General features: G+C 40.1%; 1 protein-coding gene across 4 annotated transcripts; it reads left to right on the top strand.

Moving 5' to 3' along the window:
* The first annotated feature begins 32 nt into the window (after positions 1-32).
* On the top strand, positions 33-27,411 carry rc3h1b (ring finger and CCCH-type domains 1b). 4 transcript variants are annotated; one of them, XM_051701545.1, is made up of 19 exons: positions 33-169; positions 1,554-1,992; positions 2,102-2,222; positions 2,451-2,690; positions 2,783-2,958; positions 3,349-3,549; positions 3,719-3,851; positions 4,033-4,264; positions 5,774-6,019; positions 6,331-6,518; positions 17,118-17,539; positions 18,089-18,247; positions 18,333-18,479; positions 18,578-18,791; positions 21,876-21,966; positions 22,114-22,204; positions 22,324-22,491; positions 22,694-22,788; positions 22,867-27,411. In XM_051701545.1, the coding sequence occupies exons 2-19, from the start codon at positions 1,762-1,764 to the stop codon at positions 23,027-23,029; spliced, it is 3,318 nt and encodes a 1,105-aa protein (XP_051557505.1). In that variant the 5' UTR covers positions 33-169; positions 1,554-1,761; the 3' UTR covers positions 23,030-27,411. The 4 variants fall into 4 exon arrangements, with proteins under 4 accessions (XP_051557505.1, XP_051557507.1, XP_051557506.1 ...); XM_051701547.1 differs by having other exon boundaries at positions 59-191; positions 18,333-18,455; XM_051701546.1 differs by having other exon boundaries at positions 59-191; positions 21,879-21,966.

Here is a 27,411-nt window from a genome sequence, read left to right as displayed (position 1 = left end):
GGGTCTGACCCGGTTCTTCTCTTCCTCGTTCAACTCAAGCGCTGCTGCTGGTAGTAGTTTATGCGAGGAACTCCCGAACTACTTCGGCAACCCGTTATAACGGTCGACATGGCGACCGAGGAAATAATCAAGCGTTTTCTTAAGAAAAGATGAAGATAGCAGATACTCCGTAAGAATGAGAGAGTGCATGTGTATGTATTGTGATTTCGCTTGTGTGGATTGCAGAACGGTGCATTTATGTGTGCATGATGTGTGTGTTTCTGGGTGTGGATCGCACACTGCTGGCTAACGGTTAGCCTCATAGCACGCTTGCAGCAGTTAGCCGCCCGGCTAGCGTGTTTAGCTTTGACTTGAACCGTTTAAAATAGTTTGTGTCGAGAGTGGAGACGTGATTTGTGAATATGTATCATAATATGATTAATCGGTGTAAGCCAGTCTGGTTTTAGCGGTCTATTCAAATGAAACTAGTTCTATAGCGTAAGTTAGCAGATGTAGCTTGATAGCTTTAACCAGACTGGCTCAGTATAATGCTGTGTTTACACGGGGAGGCCTCTGCTTACTAGAATAGCTATTTACAGTTATCCACGTGACAATGGCAAAGTATTTGCATGTATTCTTACCCATGATGGCATATTTCCGCCACAGTGTTTTGAGCCTGTTGTGGGTAATGATCAAGTGTATTGGCGGTCGCTGCGTTATATAATCGCGGGACTTCTTGTGGTTAGCCTGCAATGTTTCACATTTCGCTTTTTTTCCGAGTTCCATCCGCATGTCACCTCACTGAATAGCAACTTTTGGAATCAGTTGAGCTCTTTAAGTCGTAATAAGAAACGAAAAGAGTGTGATATTTGCTGCTGCTAGCTTATTCAGCCCCTTAGTAGACACAGAAGAGCAAGTAAACACTTATGTTCTATCACGCTCTCATGCAAACAAAACATTCAAAAGATTTTAGCAGTTTTGCTTGTTTATGGTTGGTAACTTATCGTTTCCATACGATTAATGGCAGTATCCATACGATACTGATATGAATACATTAATACAAAAATACAGGTTTGTTTGATACTGAACTGTAGAGTTTATTGACAGAGTTAGCATTAACTTGCGTACTCAATCATGATTGTTCAGTATACTGTTGCTTGAAAAAATATTGGTATCACACATTTTACACATGTACAGTGAAATTATTTTTTCTGCATTATGCTGGGGTCAGCCATGATATGGTGCCCCTGAAGCAGATAAGGGCCCAACTGTGGCAACACATGGTGGTGTTGGGGCTTGAACCCCTGACCTTCTGGTCTGTAGCCCAGAGCCTTAACCACTGAGCCACCAGTGCACCCGAGTACGTTTTTTTAAATTGTTTGGGTAACATCTGCCTGATGTGTGTCCTCATTGGGGTTGATTTAAAATAAGACAATGTCACATACTGTGTTTTTACTGCATATTTGTGTTTTAATAATTTATACCACACAAATTCACCATTTCAGTAATTATGCTGCTTTCTGATTTCCATATATGTTGAATTAATGTAATCAGCTGCATCTCTTTTGTTCCAGGTTTCAGGTCTCACACCATGTGATGATCACCCGGGACGTGTGAACTTATTTAAAAACTCCTGTGTTGAGAAGATTTTTTGATTCCAGTGGAATCTTCCATTTTTCCTCCATCTGTTTTGTTCCTTTTTGTTAAATGAAACGCCCAATCGCACACACACCTAGAAGAAACCCCCCCAGCTTTTTTTACATGTAGAACACCCTTGCTACGATGCCTGTACAAGCTCCACAATGGACAGAATTTTTACTGTGCCCCATATGCACCCAAACATTCGAGGAGACGGTGCGTCGGCCCATCAGTCTGGGTTGTGGCCACACCGTTTGCAAGATGTGCCTCAACAAGCTGCACCGCAAGGCCTGTCCATTCGACCAGACGACCATCAACACTGACATCGAGCAGTTGCCTGTCAACTCGGCCCTGTTACAGCTGGTCGGGGGTCAGGTGAGAGATTTTGACCACTTTTACTACAGTTTTACCATAGTTTTTCACAGCTCTAAATATATGATCTACGTACACTATATGCATCATTTAATTAGTCTTTCTCTCTCAGGTGCCCAAACTGCAACCTGTGGCACTCATTACCAGTCCAGAGGACACCAAGCATTATGAGGAGGCACGGCAGTGTGTTGAGGAGCTGGCCCTGTACCTCAAACCCCTCAGCAGTGCGCGCGGTAACTGACTTGCTGTCATACACATTAAAGGGATAGTTAGCTAAAGTACGGTACTTTCTGTTAGCCTCAGTCACCATTCACTTTCAAGCACCTTTTTTCCCTACAAAAGTGAATGGTTATTGAGGCTAACATATTGTCTAACATCTCCTTTTGTGTTTCACGGAAGACAGTCATATGGCAGAAGTTATGTCAGAAATCAATGACATATTTTTGGTTTGATGTTTCTAGGAGTGGGGTTGAGTAATGCTGCCCAGAGCATGCTGAGCCGCCCCATGCAGAGGAAGCTGGTGACTCTGGTGCACTGTCAGCTGGTGGAAGAGGAGGGCAGGGTCAGGGCCATGCGGGCAGCACGCTCTTTGGGTGAAAGAACTGTCACCGAGCTCATCCTACAGCACCAAAACCCCCAGCAGCTCTCCTCCAACCTGTGGGCTGCTGTAAGAGCCAGAGGCTGCCAGTTCCTGGGCCCAGGTAAGATGGCACTTTAATAGGCTCTTTTAATATGTTGTGTGTGGAAATTTTGATTCTAGTGTCTTTTCTGTTGGTACTTCATTTATCTATAGCCATGCAGGAGGAGGCACTAAAGCTGGTGCTGTTGGCCTTGGAAGATGGATCTGCTCTTTCCAGGAAGGTTTTGGTCCTCTTTGTGGTTCAGAGATTGGAACCGAGGTTTCCTCAGGCCTCCAAAACCAGTATTGGACATGTAGTTCAGCTCCTCTACCGTGCCTCCTGCTTCAAGGTTGGTCCCCTTTTTCATGCACTAGATCTTATGAATTGGTGATTATGTTGTGCTATTCAGATTAAAATCTGTTTGGAGTTAATCAGATTTCATTCTATTCAGTGTGTCCTAACTGGTGTGCCTTGACAGCTTATTTGTAATAATATTAAAGGGAAATTCTGTAATCATTTACTCACGTATGACTTTCTTGTGGAACACAAAAGGAGAAGTTGGGCAGTATGTTAGTCTCAGTCACCATTCACTTTAATTGCATTGTTTTTCAATAGAATAAAAGTGAGTGGTAACTGACTGTCCTTCTGCCTAACATCTCCTTTTTTGTTGCACAGAAGAAAGTCAACCCTCTGTCTGCTGAAGTTCTGAGGTTTCAGTTGAATATCTTGGTTATTGTAGGTGACTAAACGAGACGAGGACTCATCGCTAATGCAGCTGAAAGAGGAATTCCGCACATATGAGGCACTTCGGCGGGAACATGACTCTCAGATTGTTCAAATCGCCATGGAGGGAGGACTCCGCATCGCCCCTGATCAGTGGTCCTCTCTGCTCTATGGAGACCAGTCCCATAAGTCCCATATGCAGTCCATTATTGACAAGGTCTGCCATAGTAAAAGTTCAAAGTTATTCAGCCTAAACATAACCTCTCAGTCCATAATTGTATCATAGTGTCCCAACACCACTTTTAGTTCTACCCACTTCTCTGTATGCACTGCTTGAAGATTTCATGCATCCCTTCACGTTAACTGTTATTATGCTTGTCTTTCAGCTGCAGACACCAGCGTCGTTTGCTCAGAGTGTGCAGGAGTTGACCATCGCACTGCAGAGGACTGGTGACCCCGCCAACCTCAACCGGCTAAGACCTCACCTTGAGCTGCTCGCTAACATTGACCCCAGTCCAGGTTTGTTACAAGACAGACAAGTGCCATATGACATATTGAATTTCTGAGATATTGTGACTTCTATAAAATTGTCAGATGGGATTCCTCAATAAACATGTTCTGTACTCTGGTCAGCTTTGTTTGATATTTGCTCTGATGGTCTGCTCACATTTTCCACACTTATTTCTGTTGCCATCTTCAGATGCACCTCCACCTACCTGGGAGCAGCTGGAGAAAGGGCTTGTGGCAGTAAAGACAGTGGTACATGGCCTGGTGGACTTCATCCAGAACCACAGTAAGAAGGGTGCTGACACGCAGCAGCCGCCCCAGCACAGCAAATATAAGACCTATATGTGCAGAGACATGAAGCAGAAAGGAGGCTGTCCCAGAGGAGCTAGCTGCACCTTCGCCCATTCTCAGGAAGAGCTGGAAAAGTGAGTCACATTGTCTGTCATGTCTGGTAATGTTAAGGCAAAGTTCTTTGCAAAAAAGGTCAGAACAGTCGAGCAACATTATTCTGTTTACGAACAGTCAGACACTGTCCACGTCACTGGGGGAGGCGTTTAAAGAAGCATTTAAATATGAGGACGTACTAGACATGTAAACATTATCTAATGTGACATTAAAATGTGTTATCAATGACTTCATGCCTCATTCTGTGAGCTTAACCACTCAGTGGTATTTCAAAGTTTTATATATATATATATATATATATATACAGTATGTATTGTGTAGTTTGTTTATGATCTGCATTCATGGCCTGTTACCCTCTTTTATTGTAATTTATGATGACACTGATACTACTGCAAAGATGGGTGTATAGAAGAGTGTTAATGGGAAGGCTGCAGACTGCATATGTATGAAGCAGCATATCAAACAACAGAGTGAATGGGCACTTAAGAGTGTTTGAGTAGATTTGGTTCCTTTTGTAGACTGCTCTAAAACAAACTTGGAAAATGTCTCTAAACGAATGATCGTACAGATATAGATAAGTTTGCACCAGCTCAGCAACTCTGCACTCCAGGACATTCATGTTGATTTGTTCACTCAGTCGAGATCAATCAAAATGTTGGCATCAAAGTCGGTGGAGCACTGTGTAACACAGATTATGTTGAACAATGGCAGTAAGAAGTGTGTTTAACAGTTTTTCTGAAAGTTCTTCCTGGCAAGCTGTTTCGAACCACTGCCACAATCTCAACACATTTTTGGCCAGTTTTAGTTCGAAATGATGTCACACTCATTCATTCTTCGATTTTGCTGGAAGTATATTGGCGCCTTTAGAATTCAGCTTGTCAATAAAGCAGCATGAGTCAAGTTACGGTCATTGACTTGAACACTGTTTGATGATCACTAATGATCACTGTTTTGCTTTTGAACTACACTAGAAAATTAATGCAATTCATTTACGAATTGATGTAAGAGCTGATGTTGTTGTAGTAACATTTTATAATTTCCACTCAACATTATGGATCTCTGGATCATATGGGATCACACTTGTTAGTATGATGTATAACAGGCCTACATTACAATACAACTGCAATGAAGGAAAAATAATAAATACTTTTTTACCAGTTGTGATAGAAAATATGCTAATAGTTTTAAATTGATCAGTAATTGGCTGAAACAATACATTGGTGCATCCTTAGTTTTAATGTGGGGAGAAAATGTAAAATAGTTTGAATCATTCATGTTGAATTTATTGAGTTATACCAAGATTTGGTATCATTGGCTGGTATATTGCTCACTGTTGATAAGGCCTTGATGTGCCAGCTCACCCTTCTACCAATTCACAATTTTACTTGCCACTAATTGTCATACTGTCTGTTTTTTATTTCTTCCGTTTGTCCGTTCGTAATGTACTTTGATGAATGTAGTCAGCAAGAAGGATATATTTCATAAAACTGGCTTTACAATGAGAATCTTTTATGGCGTCCCCATTGCAGGTACCGCAAAATGAACAAACGTCTTGCAGCGCGGTTGCCCTGCACTCCTGGCTTGCTGCCTGATGAGGTGGTTTCTCTTGAGCCTGGGCGAAAAGCATCAGCCTTTACCAACGGCATTGTGACACCTGGTCCTGGGACGCCTCTCCCTCAGCTCATCCCCAGAGGCACTGACCCCTCTGCATATGACCTCCTATCCAAGCCCAAGATGGATTCTAATATGAGTGCTCCTGGGTCACCACCAGACTGGTAAGCTTTTGTTTCTCTTTCAATTTTTCAATGTTACCTCATTACATGGTATAATTTGTTCAGTGAATTTGCTTGTAAAATGTATCTTTCTTAAAGTACTTGATTCTAATAAACCTAATGAGGAAAACAGAAATAAATTGATCCAGAATTGTAATTTACAATTTGAGCTTTATCAACAATTACAACAAATATCCTACAAAGCATATCATTCCAAAGGATCCCAGCATTGGAGGCGAGCGGCTAAAGTTTATTTTGAATAATTTCCCTGATCTTTTCAGTCTGACCCTTTTGCTCTTTTGGTTTCCCTTCAGTTTGGATAAACCTGGCCTGGCCCTGACACCTCACCCCAGGGTTGAGCACTTACCCATGCCCAAGCAGGTGCCATCCATGCCCAGAGGTGCGCCACAGATGTATCCTCAACAGCAGCCCGAGCTCTTCTACCCAGAGCCAGGCAAACCTCCTCCCTCAGGATCTCAGTATGATGCTCAGTACCCAGCAGGTGAATGGGGGGTTGATCAAATGGAAGGTTTTCTGAACAGATAATATAATAATAGACCGCAATCGTGATATGACCTAATGTGATTATCAAAGTTCAAATAAATTCGATTTAATTAAATAAATGCATGCGCTGCTTCCTTCAAAGTGAAAACGCGGCACTGTTGTATTTTCTCCAAGCACACGGGCGCCTGTGAGTGTGTTCAGCTGTTGTAGAGCAGTTCACAATCATTAAGTCATATCAGAAATTTATGACAAGCTATCACTAAAGATCAACTGTTGATGATGATATAGTGTTGATGAAATATGACAATGTTTACTTTTGTCAAATTGTTGTAGATTATTGTAGGAGTGCACATTTTATATCCCTTGTTTGTTTGAATGGGCGGCTGGAAGCAGTGAAGCGCATACATTTCAAAATAAGAGTCCCCGGTGTATTTAAAAGTGAAAGTGCCTTTGAAGTTAAAAGTAAAGCCCCCAACCCAAACCATAAATTGCATCTGGAATTTAATTAAATTTGGACTTTTGTATCCTCTGTCCCTCCCCATCACAGGAAGAAAAGACTGAGAACATTTAATATAGGCTATCAATTTTATAAAACTATTGGCAGATTAACTGGCTTTCTTTCAACACATTATTGAATCAGCACAATCGGTGCTTGAAGTGGAAGAAAAAAAGTGCAGGTACTCTCCTTATTAGTATTAAACTATTTATTTATTTATTGGGTAAATAAATGAACGTTAATTTTAAAATAAATATATAAACTTGGTTTTACAGCAGGGCTCTTCAACTACTTTCTTGTGGGGGCCAAATTATACAGATGAAAACTCAACTGGGCCAAACTTTTTTTCTGGATTTATTTTACCTAACACTTTCATTGTTACTAACATGTTAACATGAAAAACAAACCTGTTAATAATTTGCATTTGTTTACATTAAAATAATATTTAATTACATTAAAAGAGCTATTCAAGTAATATTTTTAAGGTCTGGCTGTAAATTCCTTAAGATCTACCTGAAGAACAAACATTACCTCACACCCTCAACTAACAAACAGGTTTTGATTAACTTTACTTTGAAAATAAAAACATAGCCTACAATTTATGGTTATTGTTTATGAAAACTGAGGAAGCGCATTTAGATCTGCTAAAGTCTGTATCTTTGACAATATCAACCCACATAAGAGAACAATGGCAATCTAATGTAGAACTGGCTTTTTACACAAAATAAATGTAAAACTGAAAAAGAGCATTATTTCTGTTCTTCCTTTTAAATTTGAATCCTCTCCTTCAATGAGGGGAAAATTAGCCTTTTCTTGTCCTCCTCATATTGTGATATTGCACTCAAGAGCCAGATACTTGTGCAGATATTCATTAGTGAACTCTGACATGCATCTGTATATAGAGCCAAACACTGTCAGGATTTATGCATAGGCAAGTTCAGTGACACTTCACATAATCTTTTTATGAGCACTACAGAAAAGAATGGAGAATAAAAAGCTAACTGGAACTGGACCACGGAATGTTTGATGACCACCGCTGCTGTTGTTGCACATGTTGAGTGTTGTTAAACTCACCGCTGAGTTTTGCACAGAGAGTGCTCGGATATTTACTACGTTTTGTCAAAATCATTTGGAAGGTCAGATAAAAGTGACTGGCGGGCCTCATCAAATCACTGACTTACATTAAATAAAGACATTACATCGTACTATGAGAAGTGGTGGTATGCAAGAAAAACTGACGGTACTCTGTTGACTAAATTAGAGAAGTGCAGGTACTGTGTACCGGTGAGTACCAGCCCACTTCAAGCACCGAGCACAATATCGGTCGACCTCTAATTTGTATTTATTTATATAATGGTACATAAACCAATTTTAATGTGATATAAACTGTATGTGGAAAACATGTCTTGAGTATTTTAAACTTGCATATAGCCTACCCTGTTTTACTGATAAGCAATTTTAAGGCCATGTTGAATGTGTGTCCCATGATTTATTTTGAGATTGTGTTGGTTTGTTTTGGTATAGCCATACGGTATTAATTTTATTAGTTTAGGTCTTGAAAAAGGTCTTAAAAAGTCTTAAATTTGATTTTAAAAGCTGTGCAGCAACCCTGTGATTTGTGTCAGGGCATCAAAGCAATTGTTAAGCGGCACTTTGAGCACCACATGAAAAGCACTTGCAAACATTTTCTCGTTCTGCATTTTTGTGAAAGTTAAGTCTTGACGTACTTCTGTGGTAATTAAATTGCACCTTACAGAGGCTGCAAAGTACTTGATTTCTGTCAAGTTCCATCTGGGCTTGTTTCTTTATAACAAATAGTGTTTATACAACAAATAGAGGTCCTTTCCCCATCATTTGATCACTGACACGGTTGTTGTGTATGTTTGTGGTGTGTGTGTAAGTGTAATTACTCAAGGTGGACACATCGCAGAGGTTCCGCCCTGCTCCAACCAGTGTCTGGTTGCGTTTTATTAACGGTTAATGCGTTAATCATGATTAAGAAAACATAACACGTTAAACTTTAATTAATTGCATGCGTTAAGCAATCAGATTTTAGGTTTAGAGTTAATCCTATGGCAGGAGTTTGAGCTTTCATTATTCTTTTTAGCCTATCGCTTCCCTCTGATTTTAGGTGTAGTTCATGGTTGAGCTTAGGACTGTGTTTCTTAGAAATGTTGTTCCAGGACTTGCAAAAATTTTGAACTACGAACATGTCCTACTTGGCAAAATCACAGTGACCATTAATGACAGTTTTGCCACTCAGTCTCACCTTTGCACCAAAACTGCTAAGTTGTAAGATTTGTCAATTGTGTTATTTTCAGTATCGTTGCAACCAATCAGAATTAACCTCAGACTAAATTCCTAACATTTAACTTATAATAAAAAAAAAAGTAAGCGACACCAGGAAACCAAGTACCCAGCGTTCAGCCTAAAGGCTCTTTCTAAAATGTAAAAGAAAAAGTCATGTAAAAGAACATTTGCAACTTGGCCCTTTGAACTGGCTAATGCCAAGTACTACTGTTATAAATGATTGCCTTGTGGAGTCAATCTATGAAAGCATGTCTCAGTTGATGATCATGTCTGATTTTAGAGTACTTCACTAAATACCTGTAGATGTGTATTTGGGGATTTGGCCCCATGAATGCATATTACTCAAAAGGATGATCATAAAACCCAAATTATACATCAGTCAGACAGACGTGTGACTCAGATCTCATAATCAGCAGAGTGCTCAAGCACTAAACACACGCAGCCCAATTTTTCTAACAGAATCTGCATGTGCTTGGAGTTATTTGCACTAATTAGTGGGTCCACAAGGTGGCAACACTCACACTCGCAAGTCAAGAGCGCAAGTGCGAGGAGGTCAGGGGGTATCTGCATTTGTATAACTCGAGTCTGAAGGAATATAAAGACATCTTTATGGTTCTAAGCTATTGAAGATAAATAGTCTGATGTCTTATAGCAGTCATAGTGTAGCACTCATGCGCCCAACCGCCTGTGTATGCACACACAGTAATATGGAGTATACTTTGACAGGCTCACGTTCGACTGTACGCAGACGTTAAGCATTCGCGTCAAATTGGAAATATACATAGGGCTTAAGGCAGATGAAAAAAAAATAGCAATTTTCTCTGATACTTTATGTATTTGATCCAAGAAATAGAAATGTATCAAATTTCTCTTTCACTTAGATTGATAATGAGTGCGTTTGCATGCATGTTCTTAAAGTTAATAAGTTGACAATGTGTGTTATGTAAATGCATCAAACGGCTTTCCTTTATTGTTGTAAGGTCATAAATGGCGTAAGATTAAACCGATCGACACGGGTAGTCTTCTGGCCTTTATCCCAAATGCCTTGTTTGAGTCTGCAGTCAGATAACGTCTCCCAAAGACAACAGACGCACAAATTGTTTTCAAGCTTTTCTGCTGTCCAAGGAATAACGTAAAACTGTAATAAATACAAAATATACAGTTCTAAGTGTACAGTCAATAACATTTTTACATAAGCACAAAAAAGGCTCTTTACATCACATATAGTTAGCATCAACTATATCAGAAACAGATCGTGCAATTCATGAAATACAGAAAATAAATTAACATCTGGCATATAAGATATAACAACTTAAAGTAAATATGCATAGGAAGGATAATGTAGCAATATCTTCATACCGAAAGTGCCTTCAAATCAACTTAAATCAAGGAGCAATAGTAGCCATGACCGCATGCTCTTCCCTGCTGCTACTGAAACTAGGCTCACATTTATGATGTCATCATATAAAGACTTAAACAATATTATATGCAATACTTAACTTTGAACAGAAGGGGTCACTTTACTACAACTTGTTAATAGACTGAATGCAGAATGTTCATAGAGAACAGCACACTCCCTGTCTGGTATTCAGGGAATACCAAACCTTCTTACTTGAGTTTAAACCTGAATAGTCTATTCAGAATCTTCATGAAGGAGGAGTACTATCTCGTTAATAGGTCTCAGAAACAGTTTGGGTCCATCTTTCCCGATGATTTTTACTTATACTTTTCGGACTCGCCCATCTTGGCTGGGGTAAGTTTCCGTTATGGTGCCCAGGGGCCAATTGTTCTGTTTAGACTGAGAGTCCTTGAGCAGAACTACGGATCCTTTGGAAATGTTGGGTTGTTGGTATTGCCATTTTCGTCGATGCTATAGGGTAGAAAGGTACTATTTACGGCATCTGTCCTAGAAAGTATTTGCGAGGCTTTGCACCGTGCGCCACTGTTGTTTGGACAGGTCAGGCTTTCCGAAGTTCCCAGGTGGAATTGAACTAGTACCAGTCTTTTGGGTAAGTTAAGTGGCAGGAGTTAGGATGAAAGGATCTGTCGGATCGGTTGACACCGGTATCAGTGGTCTGTTGTTTATAATGGCAGTGACCTCACCCATAAAGCTGGAGAGCACCGCGTGCGTGAGTTTTGAAGATGCCATTTGAAGAAGCATAGAATCTAAGATCCTGCGAGCAATGCCAATCATCCTTTCCCACACGCTGCCCATGTGCAACGAATGTGGAGGGTTGAATGTCCACATGCAGCCGTGATTTGACAGGAATTGTTTCACTGCCTTTTCATCCACATTGGAAGGGATTTGCAAGTCTTTACAAGCTCCAATGAAATTGGTCCCTCTATCGGAGCAAATCTGTTTCACCGGACCCCGGATTGCTATAAATCTCCTTAAAGCATTAATTAAACTGTAGGTATCCAGGGACTCAATCACTTCTTTATGAATGGTTCTGATACTTAGACATGTGAATAGCACTGCCCATCTTTTGCTTTCTGCATAGCCGCCTCTTGTCCTACGAGCAGATACTGACCAGGGGCCAAACACATCCAATCCCACATGTGTAAATGGAGGCCCAGCACTGAGCCTGTCAACAGGCAGATCTGCCATCTTTTGAGTCTCGCAGCCCCTCCTGAGTCTGCGACATACAACACAGGAATGGATGAGATTGTTCACACGTCTTTTGCCTCCTATTATACAATAGCCAGCAGATCTTATTACTCCCTCTGTGAAGTGGCGACCCTGATGGTGCATTTGCTCATGAAAGTGTCGTTAGAAGTAACGCTATATGGTTCCTACCAGGTATGATGAGGGGTCTTTTCTCATCCAAATCTAGATTTGCTTTGACCAGACGACCTCCAACCCTTAACAGTCCGCTTTGATTGATGAAGGGATCTAGGGTTCGAAGGGTGCTAGTTTTGGGAAGTGGTTCATTCCGTTTGAGGCACTGCAACTCGTCAGCATAATTTTCATCAACTTATGACAACTTCTGTGCTCTGAAGTAGTGTGTCAGCACGTAGAGGTAGTTTGCAACAGTGCCGTCCTTTGTATGTCTGAGGGGTGTCATATTGGTTCTGCTTATAAGAGCATGCAATATAAATCAGCTTGCCAACAGCTCTGATCAGATGGCTCCAGTCCGAAAAGCGTTCAAAAAGTTTTTAGACAGTGGTATGCAGCACCGTTACTTGTGGACGAACTTCTGAATCTCGATCAGGATTTACAAGTTTGAAGCATACTTTATGAAAGGTCTCTGTTTTGGGATGATGCAAGAATGCTGGTCCACAGCTGCAGAGCTCTTTGAACTTGCCGTCTGACAACGATGTGAGCCCATAGCTCCTTGGGACTTGTTGCAGTTCTTTTAAAGAATCTCTCCATTCCTCCCACACCTTTTGTTTGTTCACAGGTAAGGGTGCATCCCAGTCAACAGCATTCTCAGTCAGCTCCCTCAGTAGCACTTTGCCTTGAACTGTGATAGGAGCAACAAATCCTAGTGGATCGTACAAACTGTTTATTACTGATAACATTCCACGTCTAGTTTAAGGTCTTTTATTATTTTGGACTTTAAAGTTGAAGCAGTCTGTGTTCAGATTCCAAAATAAGCCGAGACTGCGTTGCATTGGAAGCGGGCCAACACCTAACAGTTCTTTCAGTGAGTTGGCGTAATCCTCTGATGGGAAAGCTCTCATGACTTCCTTGCTGTTTGAAGCCAATTTATGCAACTTCAAATTAGATCCAGCCAGCATGTCCTATGTCCTTTTTAGCAGGTCGATTGCCATTTCTGGGGAGAGTAAGGATTTCAATCCATCGTTCATATAAGTCTTGCTCCACGAACTGTCGGGCGTCTTGACCGAATTCCTCTTCTCCTTCTTGAGCTGCATGACAAAGACAGTAAATGGCCACTGCTGGAGAGGGACTGTTCCCGAATATGTGTACCATCATACGGTATTCCATGACCATCTCCTCTGGGATATTGTCATGAAACCAGAGGAAACTGAGGTGGTTCCTGTCTGCAGGTCGATCTTTGAAGCAGTGGAACATTTGTTGTATGTCTACTGTAATGGGCGATAGGCTCTTTGCGAAAACGCATGAGGAATCCGAGGAGACTGTTATTGAGATCAGGACCCATCAAGAGAACCTTGTTCAGCAACGCACCTTTGCATTCAGCACTTGAGTCAAAGACCACTCAGATCTGGGATGGCTTTTTAGGATGGTATACACCGAAAGAAGGTAAATACAAACACTCTTCATTAGGACCAACTGAAGGAGCTATTTCTGCATGATCATTTTGGAATAGTCTCTCCATAAAGGCTTCAAAGTCTTTTTTCATCTCAGGCTTCCTCCTGAAAGATCGTAGAAGTGAATTGAAGCGTTCCACAGCTTGTGGACGATTGTTTGGAAGATATTGCCTTGGCTGCTTGAATGGGAGTGGGGCAACCCATGTAATTTCCTCATCTTTATAGACTTCTCTGTCCATGATCTGCAGAAAGAGTCTGTCCTCGATAGATGGAGCTGTTTTCTCGTCATCTTTCATTCTCTGAAATTTGTCCCATTCTGTTAGTCTTTGAGTTCCCTCCTTGATAAGGGACTTGGTGAGTGAGAGGCTTTGGTATCTATTCTTTACAGTGTAATTGTTAGGACATGGGTGAAAGTATGTAGACTGACAATTCTCCAGAATGTTGGTGTGGTAAGTTTGGACAAAGGTAGGTTTATGAACTTTCCCGAGGCACACATCTCCAATGATTACCCATCCTAAGTCCAACTTTTGTGCAAAGGGAGCATTTGGTGGACCATTCACTTGGTTATGGGCTTTGTGAACTCTGATCATATCTCTGCCTAACAGGAGAAGAATAGGAGCATGATGATTGGGCTCTGGAATGTATCTTGCGAGATGCTTTAGGTGCCTGTGGTTATGAAGTGGGAATTTGTGAACAACTGTCTGGAATTTCGTTACACTCCAGTAGCACTGATAAGGGTAAGACTAAGACTACTCTGTAATGCCAAACAGATCGAAGAATTCTGTTCCTGTGAGCGATCTGTTGCTTTGATCGTCTAGTATCGCATACGTTTTGACTGCTTTCTCTGGGTGGCCTTCAGGAAATACTTTCACGAGACATACCTTGGAACATGATTGTGGGAATTGATTGTCTCCACATTCCTCTGTACAAGCTGAGGAAACCTCGGACTCTACAGGTACATCCTCACTTTGTGCTCTTCCCATGTAGGAGATTTTGGTTCTCTGGTCCATGGTGCTGGGCCTGGTTGGAGTGCAGCCATGTCAGTAACACTGCCACATTCTGAACACTTAACAACCTGATCAGTTTTTTGCCATGTGTGCTATGAAGCTGCAACATTTGAAGCATATGCCTTGTTTGAGCAATGATTTTCTCTCTTCAATTGGTTTCATCCTGAATCCTCTACATCTGGACAGAGGGTGAGGCTTATTGTGTAGAAAGCACTGTTTTGCTGGGTTTACCTTATTTTTGAGGCCACTGGCAGCAATGAATTTTCAGAGGAGACCTGAGTTTTGTGTATGACGACAGCTCTGGACAGTTTGTTTGGTTTGCGACATTCTTCCTGTACAGTTGCGAGAGAAACTTGGATCGTTGCGCATTTTAGCTTGCTGACATACAAAGTCTACTAGGAACTTGAAGGGTGGAAAGGAAACCCTGTAGTCCTCTTTGTACTTAGATCCCACTGTGAGCCACTTGTAAACTGAACGGCAATTTCTGTATTATTGGATTTACTCCACGTGGTGTGTCTAGATAGGAAAGACCCATCAGATCACCATCCTGCTTAGCTGCTTGGATCTCCATGAGCAAATCTCCCAGCTCTTGCAGTCTGTGATTGTCTCTGTTTGATATTTTTGGGAAGCTCTCCAGTTTCCCGAATAGAGTACTCTCTACCATTTCCGGCAAACCATATGTTTCATAAAGTCTGTCCCAAATCAGATTGAGCCCTTGTAGTGGATGGTTAATGTGCACAGCTCTGATCCGTTTTGCACGCTCAGCTGTCTTACACCCCAGCCATTTTACTAGCAAGTCCATCTCCTCGCTGGGTGAGAGGCTAAGGTCTTTAGTGGCATTTATGAAGGATGCCCTCCATGCTCTGAAATTCTCTGGACGATCGTTAAACTGCATAAGGCCGGTGGACACTAATTCACGTCTTGCAATAAACTTGACAACATTAGACATTTGGTTCTTTGCATACAGATTACCTTGATATGATCCAGCTTGTAACGCTGTAGCTGACTGAGTCGGAGAAAAATTGAACATCACCCGCCTGTCTCCGCTCCTTTCCTCGCTGCCTTGAAATGCTGTAGATTGTGGGTGATACACATCTCGAGGTGACCTGGAGTACACCTCATGCTGAACCGGGCGTGTAAATTTTACATCCGCGGATTGCGAAATGGTAGGGTACTGCACATTCTCTGCATCGACAAGCTGAGACTTGGGTGGTGTGGCATAAAAACTACGCTGACCCTTCTGCTGCAAGTAGGGTTCAGTAGTCTGTCTTTGTTGAACTTCTGAATCGTTTATGCCATTAGACAGCCCATCCAGTACTGCCATTTGTGAATCCACGACATCATCCGCCTGTTCCGATAAGTAAGCCTGTGTGCGTTCTGTTGTGTCCTCTGTTGGTAACTCTATTACACTTGAATACCCTCTACTTTGTAGCTCTGCAGCTGTTTCTAAGGCCTTCGCTTGCATGGCCGCAGCTCTCTTTTCCAGCTGTATCTTCAGTTTGCTTTCCTTCTTAGCAAACACTATTTCCGCTTTAGCTGCTTCAGCCTCTGCTCTAGACATTGCAGCAGCTGTGGTACCTTGGATGTTCGCCTCAGCGATCCAGACTTGGAGCTTGACTCTGACATTGTAGAAGGAAGATCACCTTATGAGCTCGCTTGCTCCCGCCTGTGAAGTTAGACAACTAGAAGTTGGTCACCGAAGTTTTCGTTTTACTGTTCTGCCCTTTATCCCAAGCGCCTTGTTTGAGTCTGCAGTCAGATAACGTCTCCCAAAGACAACAGATGCACAAATTGTTTTCAAGCTTTTCTGCTGTCCAAGGAATAACGTAAAACTGTAATAAATACAAAATATACAGTTCTAAGTGTACAGTCAATAACATTTTTACATAAGCACAAAAACGGTTCTTTACATCACATATAGTTAGCATCAACTATATCAGAAACTGATCGTGCAATTCACAAAATACAGAAAATAAATTAACATCTGGCATATAAGATATAACAACTTAAAGTAAATATGCATAGGAAGGATAATGTAGCAATATCTGCATACCGAAAGTACCTTCAAATCAACTTAAATCAAGGAGCAATAGTAGCCATGACCGCATGCTCTTCCCTGCTGCTGCTGAAACTAGGCTCACATTTATGATGTCATCATATAAAGACTTAAACAATATTATATGCAATACCTAACTTTGAACAGAAGGGGTCACTTCACTACAACTTGTTAATAGACTGAATGCAGAATGTTCATAGAGAACAGCACAGGTAGATTTTTGCCCATTACCCCTATTTTGCATTACATGTAAAATCCTTTACTGCCATTCTTACTGGTTTGTCCAATGTGCGCTAGGGTTGTGCTCATGCCTCTTCACGGTTTGACGTAAAAGCAGAGAATAACTTGATTATTTTAAATGTCTTGCTTTGTCCATTTAAAAAAAAAAATTTTTTTAATACGGTGATTTTTGGGAGTTATCAGCATACTGGCGTACATGTAAACAGGCTCAATGTTAATGCAAGTCATAATGTTCATGTTCTTTTTCTCTTACAGGCAACCCCTACCCTTATCAACCTCCACAGTATGTACCTCCCCGCTACATCCGTAACCCACCTCCCCCAGGCGAGTCTGCAGTGTCCCCTTACCCAGAGCCCTACCCAGGTTATGGCCCAGAGCGCCAATATCAGAGCCACCACTCCGGTCCTCCTTTCTCAGCCCACCCCTATGCACCACCCTCCCATTATAGCCGCAGACATGGACACTATCCTCCACCTCCATTTGCCCCTTCCAGAGACGACTTGGTGAGGATGAGCCCGGTTCCTTTGGATGTTCCCCCAGCCCCTATGCATCCACCTCCAGCAGGGAGTTCAGGGTCTCTGTACCACCCCCAGGAGAATTTATCCCGAGACAGATACCCACCTGATGGTTACTATCCTCCTGGACCACACCCCAGCCAAATGAGGTCCCACATAAGAGTGAGTTCTGAACTGATCAATGTTTCAGCTTGCCAAGAAAAAGGTTACCTTCTGTCTGCAGTATAAAACATTGTTTGAAATACAAAAAGTAGCCCTGCCCTCCAACAGCACATAGACTTTTCAGACCACCTTTTGCAAATTGCACTCATAAATGGCAAGAGCTATTAAAAACTGACAGAAAAACTCTGCTCCACATCTACTGGGAGTCAGGGTAAACAGGTTTTTATATCATCTCAATCGACTCCAACAATTGACAATCCATTGACAAGATTATCGGTAGATTATGAAACTGACACAAGGGGGACATGACACCTTTGCTGTCTATTCACATGGTGGTCCGGTGGCCCTTTCCTAATTGAGCAGTTCTTGGCCAGAATAAGCTAGAATGTGGACTAGATATTATGCCTATTGTTCAAAGTCTGGCTCTGTGAGACTACTGAGACTATAACATGTTTTTTCCACTGCACTGTATTCCTCAACACCCTCAGGTTAATTTGTTTATGTAAAGTTCCCCTCTTTATTAAGTGCTTTGTGTCTTCTGTCCCCAAGGACCCGTACAGCCGCTCTCAGCCCAGTCTGGACGACTTGCACCGCAGGCGTAAGGAGCTGCTGGTCCAGCTGGAAGAAAGGAAAGTCATCTCTCCTCCACCTTTTGCTGCCTCCCCCACCCTGTCCACTCACCCATTTACCAACGACTACCCTCAGGAGGTGAGACCATCTCCACACAGTCTTAAATGAACCCCTTTCATTGTTGTCACAGTATATAATAAATACACTTTTGAAATGTCTGTAGTATTTGGAGGATGGCTCTAAAGCTTTTGGAAGTCGGGAGCCGGACTATGCTGGGCAGTATTCCCCCTGGTCATGTGACACCATAGGATCATACATTGGCTCCAAGGATGCTAAACCAAAAGATGTCAGTAGTGCTGTGGAGATGATGGTAATTCATCTCAGCATTGTTGTTTCATGATAATATTAACAATATTAACTGTTGGTCAGAGTTTTATTATATTTCTCTTTTTAACTCCCTTACTACAGAATGCAGATGGAAAAATTCTCCACGAGCCTCCATTGGATGCCCAGCGACGCTCTGCAGAAGCCAAAGATGATGATCCCATCATTCCCTTTGGTCCTCTGCCCACAGTGTCCCCCTTTGGAGCCATTTCACGCACCTCTAAAACGGGTTACCAGACCACTGGGCCAGTACAGGCCATGGCCTCTTCACAGGTCTCGGGTTCCAAACACATGACAGGTGAGATCTTCATAATGTAATTATAAAACAGGAACATCTTCTGTCAGTCATCAAACATAGAATGAAGCTTGTTCAGGATTACCAGGTTTATTTAAAAACTGATTTGAAATTCTCTGAATGTTTTGGGTTTAATTTGATTGCAGTTGTAATCAAATTAAGGGCTTGGTATTGATGCAGATTTTCAGATTTGATTTGATTTCGATTAGTGGTTAGTCTATTTCACTGTCTGATAAAAAAATGCTTTTTTTGTCCCACTGTTTACATTCACTTTGGACATAAATTACTTGTTTTCATTAATACCTCACCAAGATGGGTATTTTCATGGAATTTTGAAGTATTTTACCACTTAGGCATATATCTGCATTACCGCAACTCTCAGAGCACACATAAAGCACACACACACACATAAGCTGCCCATCAGTCAGTCAGTACCCGGGTACCAAAATGAGGAAATAACAAGTGAACTTAAGATTCTCATTATTTATGTAGTTTCTCTCTTTACTCTCTTGTCCTTTTGGCCTGTTAAGGAGATCAACCAGTGGTTGTCTTGCGATCGGTAGGTCGATCTTGATCGATGTAATGAGCAACCCTGACATAGAGAAAAAGATAAAGCAATATCGGAATTTGTTTTCTTTCTTTTTTTCTACAAAATAAAATATTACTTTGAATTTATGTGTACTAGGGATGGGCATGAGTACTTGACAGGACTGAATCATGAAAACAGTTGGGACTTGTGATTTTTTTTTTTTTTACTTTAAAACATTTTTTTTTTTAATAATATAGTTTGGCTAGGTGGGAGGTACCTAGTGGTCTGATTGGTTAGATTTGGGGCATCAGCAGTGCTCCATGTTCTTGCGTCCAAAAACATCTAGTGGAATAGCAGCTGGTGGAATGGAATGGAACAGACAGGATTTTTAAGTGTTTTTAACCCTCTGGGGTCTGAGGGTGTTTTGGGCCCTGGAGAAGTTTTGACATGTCTTGACATTTGTGCTTTTTTCAGTTGCTTAAAAACATATTAATGGCTAAAGTCTGATAACTGTATTCAGCACAAACTTGGCAACAATAATATGTGAGCAACATGTATGTACATGTTTGTATTACGTTTACGTAGAAAATAAAGTTTATGTGTGGTTTTTGGACAATACAAAAATTTTAAGTCACTGAAATAAGGCCATATAACACATACTAAACATTTGTTCACAAGACTTTTGAGAACTGGATCTTGTAGCCTAGAGTTTTTGCTACAAAATGATGTGAAAACCATCCTGATCACTCATTCATACAAAACAATATAGTCATTTAACTTTTGTAAGACACTTTTAGTGTTAGAAAGGCCATATGCGAGGAGGCATGGATGATCATGAATATTGATGTGGTTCACACCTGAGGAGACAAAGACCTCCCCTGAGAGAGACTTATTGATTGAATGTATTGTTTGTAGCTTATTCACAAAATCAAGTTTGTTAAAAGAAGTAATCTGACTATACATTTTCTTTACATAAAGACTTTACTTAAAAACTTTAGACCTACACTACCGTTTAAACGTTTTTAGATCTGTAAGATTTTTTTAATGTTTTTAAAAGAAGTCTCTTCTGCTCACCAAGGCTGCATTTATTTGATCCAAAATACAGCAAAAATAGTGATATTGCGAAATATTTTTACAATTTAAAATAACTGTTTTCTATTTGAATATATTGTAAAATGCTATTTATTTCTGTGATCAAAGCTGAATTTTCAGCATCATTACTGCAGTCTTCAGTGTCACATGATCCTTCAGAAATCATTCTAATATGCTGATTTTCTAATATGGGCATATTTACAGCACATTTTACACATTTACACCCAAACAGATATTTGCAAGCACAAGCTTCGTTGATGATAATGAGGCAGCATAAACACTAGTTAAAATATAATCTAAACATTCATATTATTTTTATATCATATTACATATCATATTTATATCATGCAGCATACAATTTAAATACCTGCTTTAGCCGAAACAACATTTAAATGTAACTAAAACTTGCCTATTAGGACATATTTCAAATGTCAATACTCTGAATCCTGGCTGGCAAGTCTGGAAATAGTCCAACTAGTAAAATATGTACATGTTTATATAAAATAGCATGTCAACTAATATGTAAGTAAAACTAAATGACTTACTCATCCGAAATTGTATCCTCGGCTGGATCAAGTCGCTCTTCAAAATGCAAACATTCCTCGTCGGATTCCCGCTCTTCTTCTGAGGAAAATGTGAACTCTTCGTCACTATCCAGGACCTTCCTCACCTGTGTAGCGTGCCATCTTCCAAACGTGCCGAAAAGTGAATGAACTTGTTGCTTTTTAAGGCATTGTTGGGGGCGTTTACCATTTGCATTGATCACCTCAGCACATTACCATATGAATAGCACGATCTGTGGTGGGTGTGATCTCATTAGGGATAATTAGCCAGGAGAAACTGTACATCGCTTTGTTTCATACAGATTACATTACAGGAGAATATTTGTTTTGAATTATTTTATTTAAAAGTAGACATTTTAAGCTTTCTTTAGACATATGTTTCATGTTTGTGTGATAAATACTCGTGGAGTTTGTTCATTTTTGTGACGTGTTTCAGAAAGATGCTCGTGGAGACAGAGACGGTTGTTATTGTGTGTACACAAATAAAAGTAGACCCTTTATAGTCTCTAATAATGTCTTACAATTATCTGTATACCCGAAAATGACGGAGTATTTTAAGTTGTTTCCGCTGTTATGAGGAAAAAATCCAGCAGGACGTGCCGGCGCGTCCGTCGACCCCAGAGGGTTAAAGGTTACAATTGTTTACTTGAGATGCATCAACTTAAAAAAATGGCGCAAAACATAATGCAACTGCCAGATACATCCATCCAACATAGACCAGCAATTACAAATAGCGCAGACGGAACTTGCTCTTATCGCCCTCCCTGTTCCATGCCGAGTACTCAGCTGTGTATCTGTTGAACATTTAAAAAAGACCAAAACACACATTCTTAACATGTACCTTGTTTATTGTCCAACAGTTGGGGAATTTTTTTTTTTTAGTAAACTCTGTTTCTCTCACAGCAGACTACTCGTATGGAAACCACAGTGGTTGGGGTGGAGCATCTTACCCTCAACACCAGAGCATGAACTCTCAGGGACACTTCAGCGAACGGTATGCACCCTTACACCTATTGCACCCTCTGATACCATAGCTTAATCAGGATACATGATTGTTCTGTTTTATCATACATTTAATATGAAACACAGTGAAATAACATCTATCTGGTCTCTTTGCTCTTTTTTTTTAATTTTTTGCCAGTCTGCCCGTTTCTGGCCCTGATCGTGAGCAGCTCAAGATTGAACTCCAGCAAGTCAACCAACAGATCAGTCAGCAGACCCGTGGCATGGAGGTGTGTTTGAAATGTCAATTTAAATTCATCATGCTCTAATCAGCCGGGCCCAGGTTACACTTGTTTCCTGCGCTGTAATATTAATGAACTCTAATTACCTTTTTTATATGCACACACAGGCTGCCAGTAACTCCATGCTCCTGCAGAGAGAGGCGTGTGCACTGGCATCTCAGCCTGCACCGGCAATGAAGTGGTCTTCAGGTGACGCTGTGTCCAGTGAGCAGCTCAGCATGGAGCTTCATCACGTAGAGCGAGAGATCGGAAAGAGAACCCGTGAAATCGCCATGGTGAGTCACATAGGCTCAGTTAGTGAAAGAAGAAACTCTTTAGCCAGAAACATACTCTATGCAAGTACGTGAATGCTTGGCATAACGGGCGGGCGATAGAGTTACCTTCAAATGTCTGTGCCAAACGTGATGATATTATTCAGGTTGCTAGATATAATGATGTTGAAACTTCAGCTCACTGAGTTTATTTGCATGATTGTAGGAGAACCAGGTGACCCATGAATACAAGCTGAAGGCTACAGAGAATGGGCAGCCGGACCATAAAGCCCAGCTGGAGGAACTCTCTTTAGCTTTGGGGTGAGTGAGGAAATAAAGCTTGCACACTTAGCTCCTTGCTCATCAAATACACTCACTCTCTCCTCGTCTCTCCATCAGTGAGGTGTCTAATGGATCCAGTGGCATGAAGCCAGCCAGTAATATGGGTGGATCTATGCTGTCTCTGAACAATAAGACATCTTCTCTCACCCTCTGCTCGGCTGAGCAAGCGGCGAGTAGCTCAGACCTTCAAAAGAATGGTGTTGTTCACTCTTGCTCATAAGCGTATTTACACGCAAGCGGCACACACGCACACGCATACACTCACACGAACAACCTCACCGCCTCCAAAGGTCAATATTCTTTCTTGGGAGGGCTTAAAAACATCTATTGACTAATTCAGCCTCAAGAAATGGAGGATCATGAGAATGACGTCAAGATGCATTTTTTAATATTCAGAAGGGACGTATTCTCACACACAAGCGCACACACATTTGCATGCTGCTACGTGCATGCACAAACACAAACTTCTCTGTTGTTTTATTTAGAGAAATGAGCAGTATCTGCCGTGATATACATTTTCTTTCTTTTTGTTCTGTGAATGAGCTTTTTGTTTTAAATGACTTCTCATTGCCTGGAAACCAGGGCATCTGAATAATGCTTACTTTTTGTTGTTTCCCCCAAATATCGACAAAGAACAGTAAACCCAAAGCTAGCATGGAAAAGATGAGGCAAATTTGATCAAAACAGGAATCCAGCACACAATTTTTAGCATCAGGGCTAGTTGCTGATTTGTGACTGCAGTCGGGGCCTCTGTTGAAACGTTTAACTCCCTGGATCTTTGCAGCCTTGAATATGATCTGACTCACCAGGTTTAAAGTAGCATGGAGAACCTTTTATGAATCCATTTTTATGGACCGTTAACACGGGTCTCCCCACATGAAACACAACCGTGGCAGTGTATCGCTGTAAGGCAGTAAGATTGAGCTCTGGATAACACAAGGGAAAATATATATATATATATATATATATATATATATATATATACACAGTATATATCTACATATATAATCAGTTGTCAGGTTTCGTTTAAATGATCGCTTGGCTATATAACTGTTAAGGAATTTGTAAATGTATGATAACGTGTCTAAAGCATTCTGTTTTATAGAATGCAAACAAATGTCTTTAAAAATGAGCACTTTTTTCCCATGTTTTTCCATGAGTGTGTGCTTTTTAGTAGAAGAGGTGCAACACTTCAAGTCCCTTGTGTTCTTCAGAGCTTTGTGGTTCAGGGTTATTTTTTTCCCGCACCTTGTGCCACAGTTGTTGCGCAAGATTACAGTCTATTAGGAAATAATTTCACCAGTTTTCCCTAACTTCTGTGAAGTTGCTTATTTGGCTCTCCTGGTTGAGTTTGCATATTCGGGTCTTGCCTCTAAATCGCTGCATAGAAATATACCAGGGTGTGTAGTTTCAACAAAACTGGGTCCTGTCGAGTTACAGTTTTGACACTCTGGAGAAAATTCCTGAAAATCCTGATGGGTAGCCAGACTGGTGTTCATATTAGATTAGCTATTTAATGTCTTTTAAATTGCATAGATATGTAAATTACCTCTTTATAATTTCTTTAATTTGTTCAGAATCAATTCTCCAGAGAAAATTACAAATTTCTGTAGAAATAGTTTGTAAAAACCATTCTTGCATAAATTATCGCAATTAATTGTACATAAGAATGGTTTTACAAACGATTTCCACAATTATTTAGCTCGTGTTTCATGATTGAGGCCCATTGAGTTTATACCTCTGTTACCCTACTTTGACTTATGTGTGTTTTTACACAATCTGTTCAATGACTGTTTAAAAACAAGGCCCCATAAAACAAAGAGAACAAGATTATTTGAAGTCTGAAGTCTTCCTATAGTGATGACATTCTTCACGTGTGACATTTTGTTCTAGTCTCTTGAGACCGACTATGATATGCAGCTCCAATTTTGGGTGCAACCTCTTAACATGTAATCTTTGTCATTTTTGTGCTATAGCTGTGGTGATATAGTTGATTTCTCTTATTATTATGATGACTTGTAGTCATGGTCATTATTGAATCTTTTTGCTCGTGAAAGAGCACACAGCTTTTTCAAGCAATCGTCAAGATTGAAGTCGCGCTGTGCTGACACGTAGAGATGACGTCGACCTTTCTGATGAGGTTTAAACTTATTGTGTGATCGCTTAGTAAATTCTCCAGAATGTCATCTTTCTCAATGCTAAATTGTTACCACCTCCCTCTCCTTGACTAGGAAATACAATTCTCTATGAATTTTAGTAGCATTTTTCCATGCTGTTGAAGATGAAAAATCCCATGACCTAGATAATGCATTGCCTGATTTGAGATGTGCTGTGTAGGGCTAGCTAATGATTTCTTAGCTGAGCCTCTTGTTTCCTTTCTGGTGAATCTGACCCCAAACTAGAGCTTTAAGATCTTTCCATCTGCTCATAGGGTTCTAAGCTTTGAAGTATTCTGTAATTAGCTTTACCCCAAAACAGAAAAAAATAGTAAAAATTGCTAAAGGTAAATTAAGCTGATTTTTAGGACCATAAATAGTATTTGGTATTGTGTGATACTATCACATATATATATATATATATGTATATGTATTATTCTGTGATGAGCATAAATTAATGACAGTACAACAAATTCTACCATAATGTATAAATACTTTGCTTAATGGTCCTGAAAATAAAATAAAAATCTGAAATGTATTTTACACAAGGTAAATGAAGCTGATTTTTAGGACCATTACGAATTTTGGTATTGTGGCCATATTTTCATGACAATTGCGCTCATAATTCTCATAATATGTTAGGACATTTTACTTTGTAATACTAAAAAAGAAAATTCCATTCTCAATGGTTATTCTCATTAGATGCAAGTAATTTTACTATAATACAATGCTATATTCCAGTAAAAAAATGACAAATACATTATATTTAAATCAGCATAAATTGAAGGCAGTACAACAAATACCAACATTATGTATAAATACTGAATTACTCTTGTGCTACTGTAATGAGAATTCAATTTTTTCAAAATAAAAAAATAGCACAATTCAGAAATTATTAACGGTCCTAAAAATATGCTAAATTTTCTTTATGCAAAATGTTACGTATTTCTTATTAGGGATTAAAATTTGACCCAGGCATGTACTTGACAGGTTTGTGAAATTCACCCAGTTGTTGAATACACTTTCAAAATCGATCACTATTACGTGCCACCTCACCCATCCAATCTGCATTTCTTCAATGATTTCCATCTGAATTAGCCAAATTAATTAATTTCTTTAAATTGAGGAAAATTGCACAAGGAGGATATAATACACTCACTGAATTCCCTTTGTATTCAAACGGTAAAATAAAATGATTGCTTACTGCTTAAACTGGCATAGGATATGTTCAGAAAGTGGCTACTCGATAAGTGACATCGATAAAGGCATATGAACCTGATTAACCACAGTACATGGCAAGGCTTGTTATACGGAAAAAAGGAATTTTGCTTTGTATCGTCATCCTCTTGCTGTTTGCCGAACTGAATTTACAGGAGCTTTGCTAACACGCTCCAGTCATCATCAGCATTGGGATTTCTTTGGTTCTGTGCTAGCGTGATGAGCATTTGGTTTCGCAATGCTAATCGCTTCTATGATAATTAAACAGCGCCTGACACATTAACCAACACTTCTCGGGTGTGCTGATATTTTTTCATTTGGCTTTCACAGAGTGCCCAAAGCTGTATTACAGTAAGCATTCTCGAGTGATGCACTGACAGGATGCTTTTTATTTTAATCTTTGGATTATATGGGTATGTGCTATCTTGCTTGGGTTCTGTAGATCTCCTTTTCTGTAATTATCAGTGATCTCACTGAGCTAATTACTTCTGCGTGGATATTTTTCGTTTGTTTTACGATCATGTTAACCATCCACACATAGCGACTTAATGGGAAAAGACTCAGTAAGGTTCATTTACAGTTTCGTGCATGAGGTTTTTTCCCTCAACAAAGAAATTGAAGGATAACGTGGTTTTCTTTGAGAATGGGTCTGTTCCTAATAGATGATATTCATTTCTCTGCCTGGATTGTGTCTGTTTTGAACAGACCCGTTGAATTCATTTAAATGAAAAGCAAATTAACTCATTTTGAACCTTATAACACTGTTATGGCTGTCTTTTTTTTTTTGTTAATTTTAATTTTTTATTCCTAACTTTTTGGGAAATGTAATGGCTTTTTTATGATTACTTCCAAGTTGTCTTGTAAAATCTCTTAAATTAAGGTACAGGCTCAATTTCAACAAGGAAAGGTTTTATATATAAATATATATTATACTCCATTAAGGAATGTTTAGAACCATCTTACTCCAATGTGGATGTAACCATTATTACGCCATTTTATGACTTTGTAAAAGAATTCACTGTGTGAAAATTGGTTTGCATTTTTGTATAATACAATCTGCTTTTTTTGTTTGATCGAAAGGAGAGGGAGGTGAAACTGGATGTTAAAGGACAAGATTAAAAAAAATAATTTAACAGAAACCTGTGATATGGGAAGAAAATGTAACTTGTGCACAACAATGATTCTAAATGAGGGATGGAATAAACAATATTGGTAACACTGCTATAAA

This window comes from Myxocyprinus asiaticus, chromosome 6 (assembly GCF_019703515.2).
Source record: "Myxocyprinus asiaticus isolate MX2 ecotype Aquarium Trade chromosome 6, UBuf_Myxa_2, whole genome shotgun sequence".
Classification (NCBI taxonomy): Eukaryota; Metazoa; Chordata; class Actinopteri; order Cypriniformes; family Catostomidae; genus Myxocyprinus; species Myxocyprinus asiaticus.
The sequence above is the reverse complement of the archived record's forward strand: the minus strand, read 5'-3'. Positions and strand labels throughout refer to the sequence as shown.

Excerpts from the sequence above, each read along its gene's own strand:
- rc3h1b (XM_051701545.1), top strand. The coding sequence starts at position 1,762 with ATGCCTGTACAAGCTCCACAATGGACAGAATTTTTACTGTGCCCCATA. Across the intron at positions 18,480-18,577 it reads GTAGTGCTGTGGAGATGATG|AATGCAGATGGAAAAATTCT; the intron begins GTAATTCATCTC and ends CCCTTACTACAG. Across the intron at positions 18,792-21,875 it reads GGGTTCCAAACACATGACAG|CAGACTACTCGTATGGAAAC; the intron begins GTGAGATCTTCA and ends TTTCTCTCACAG.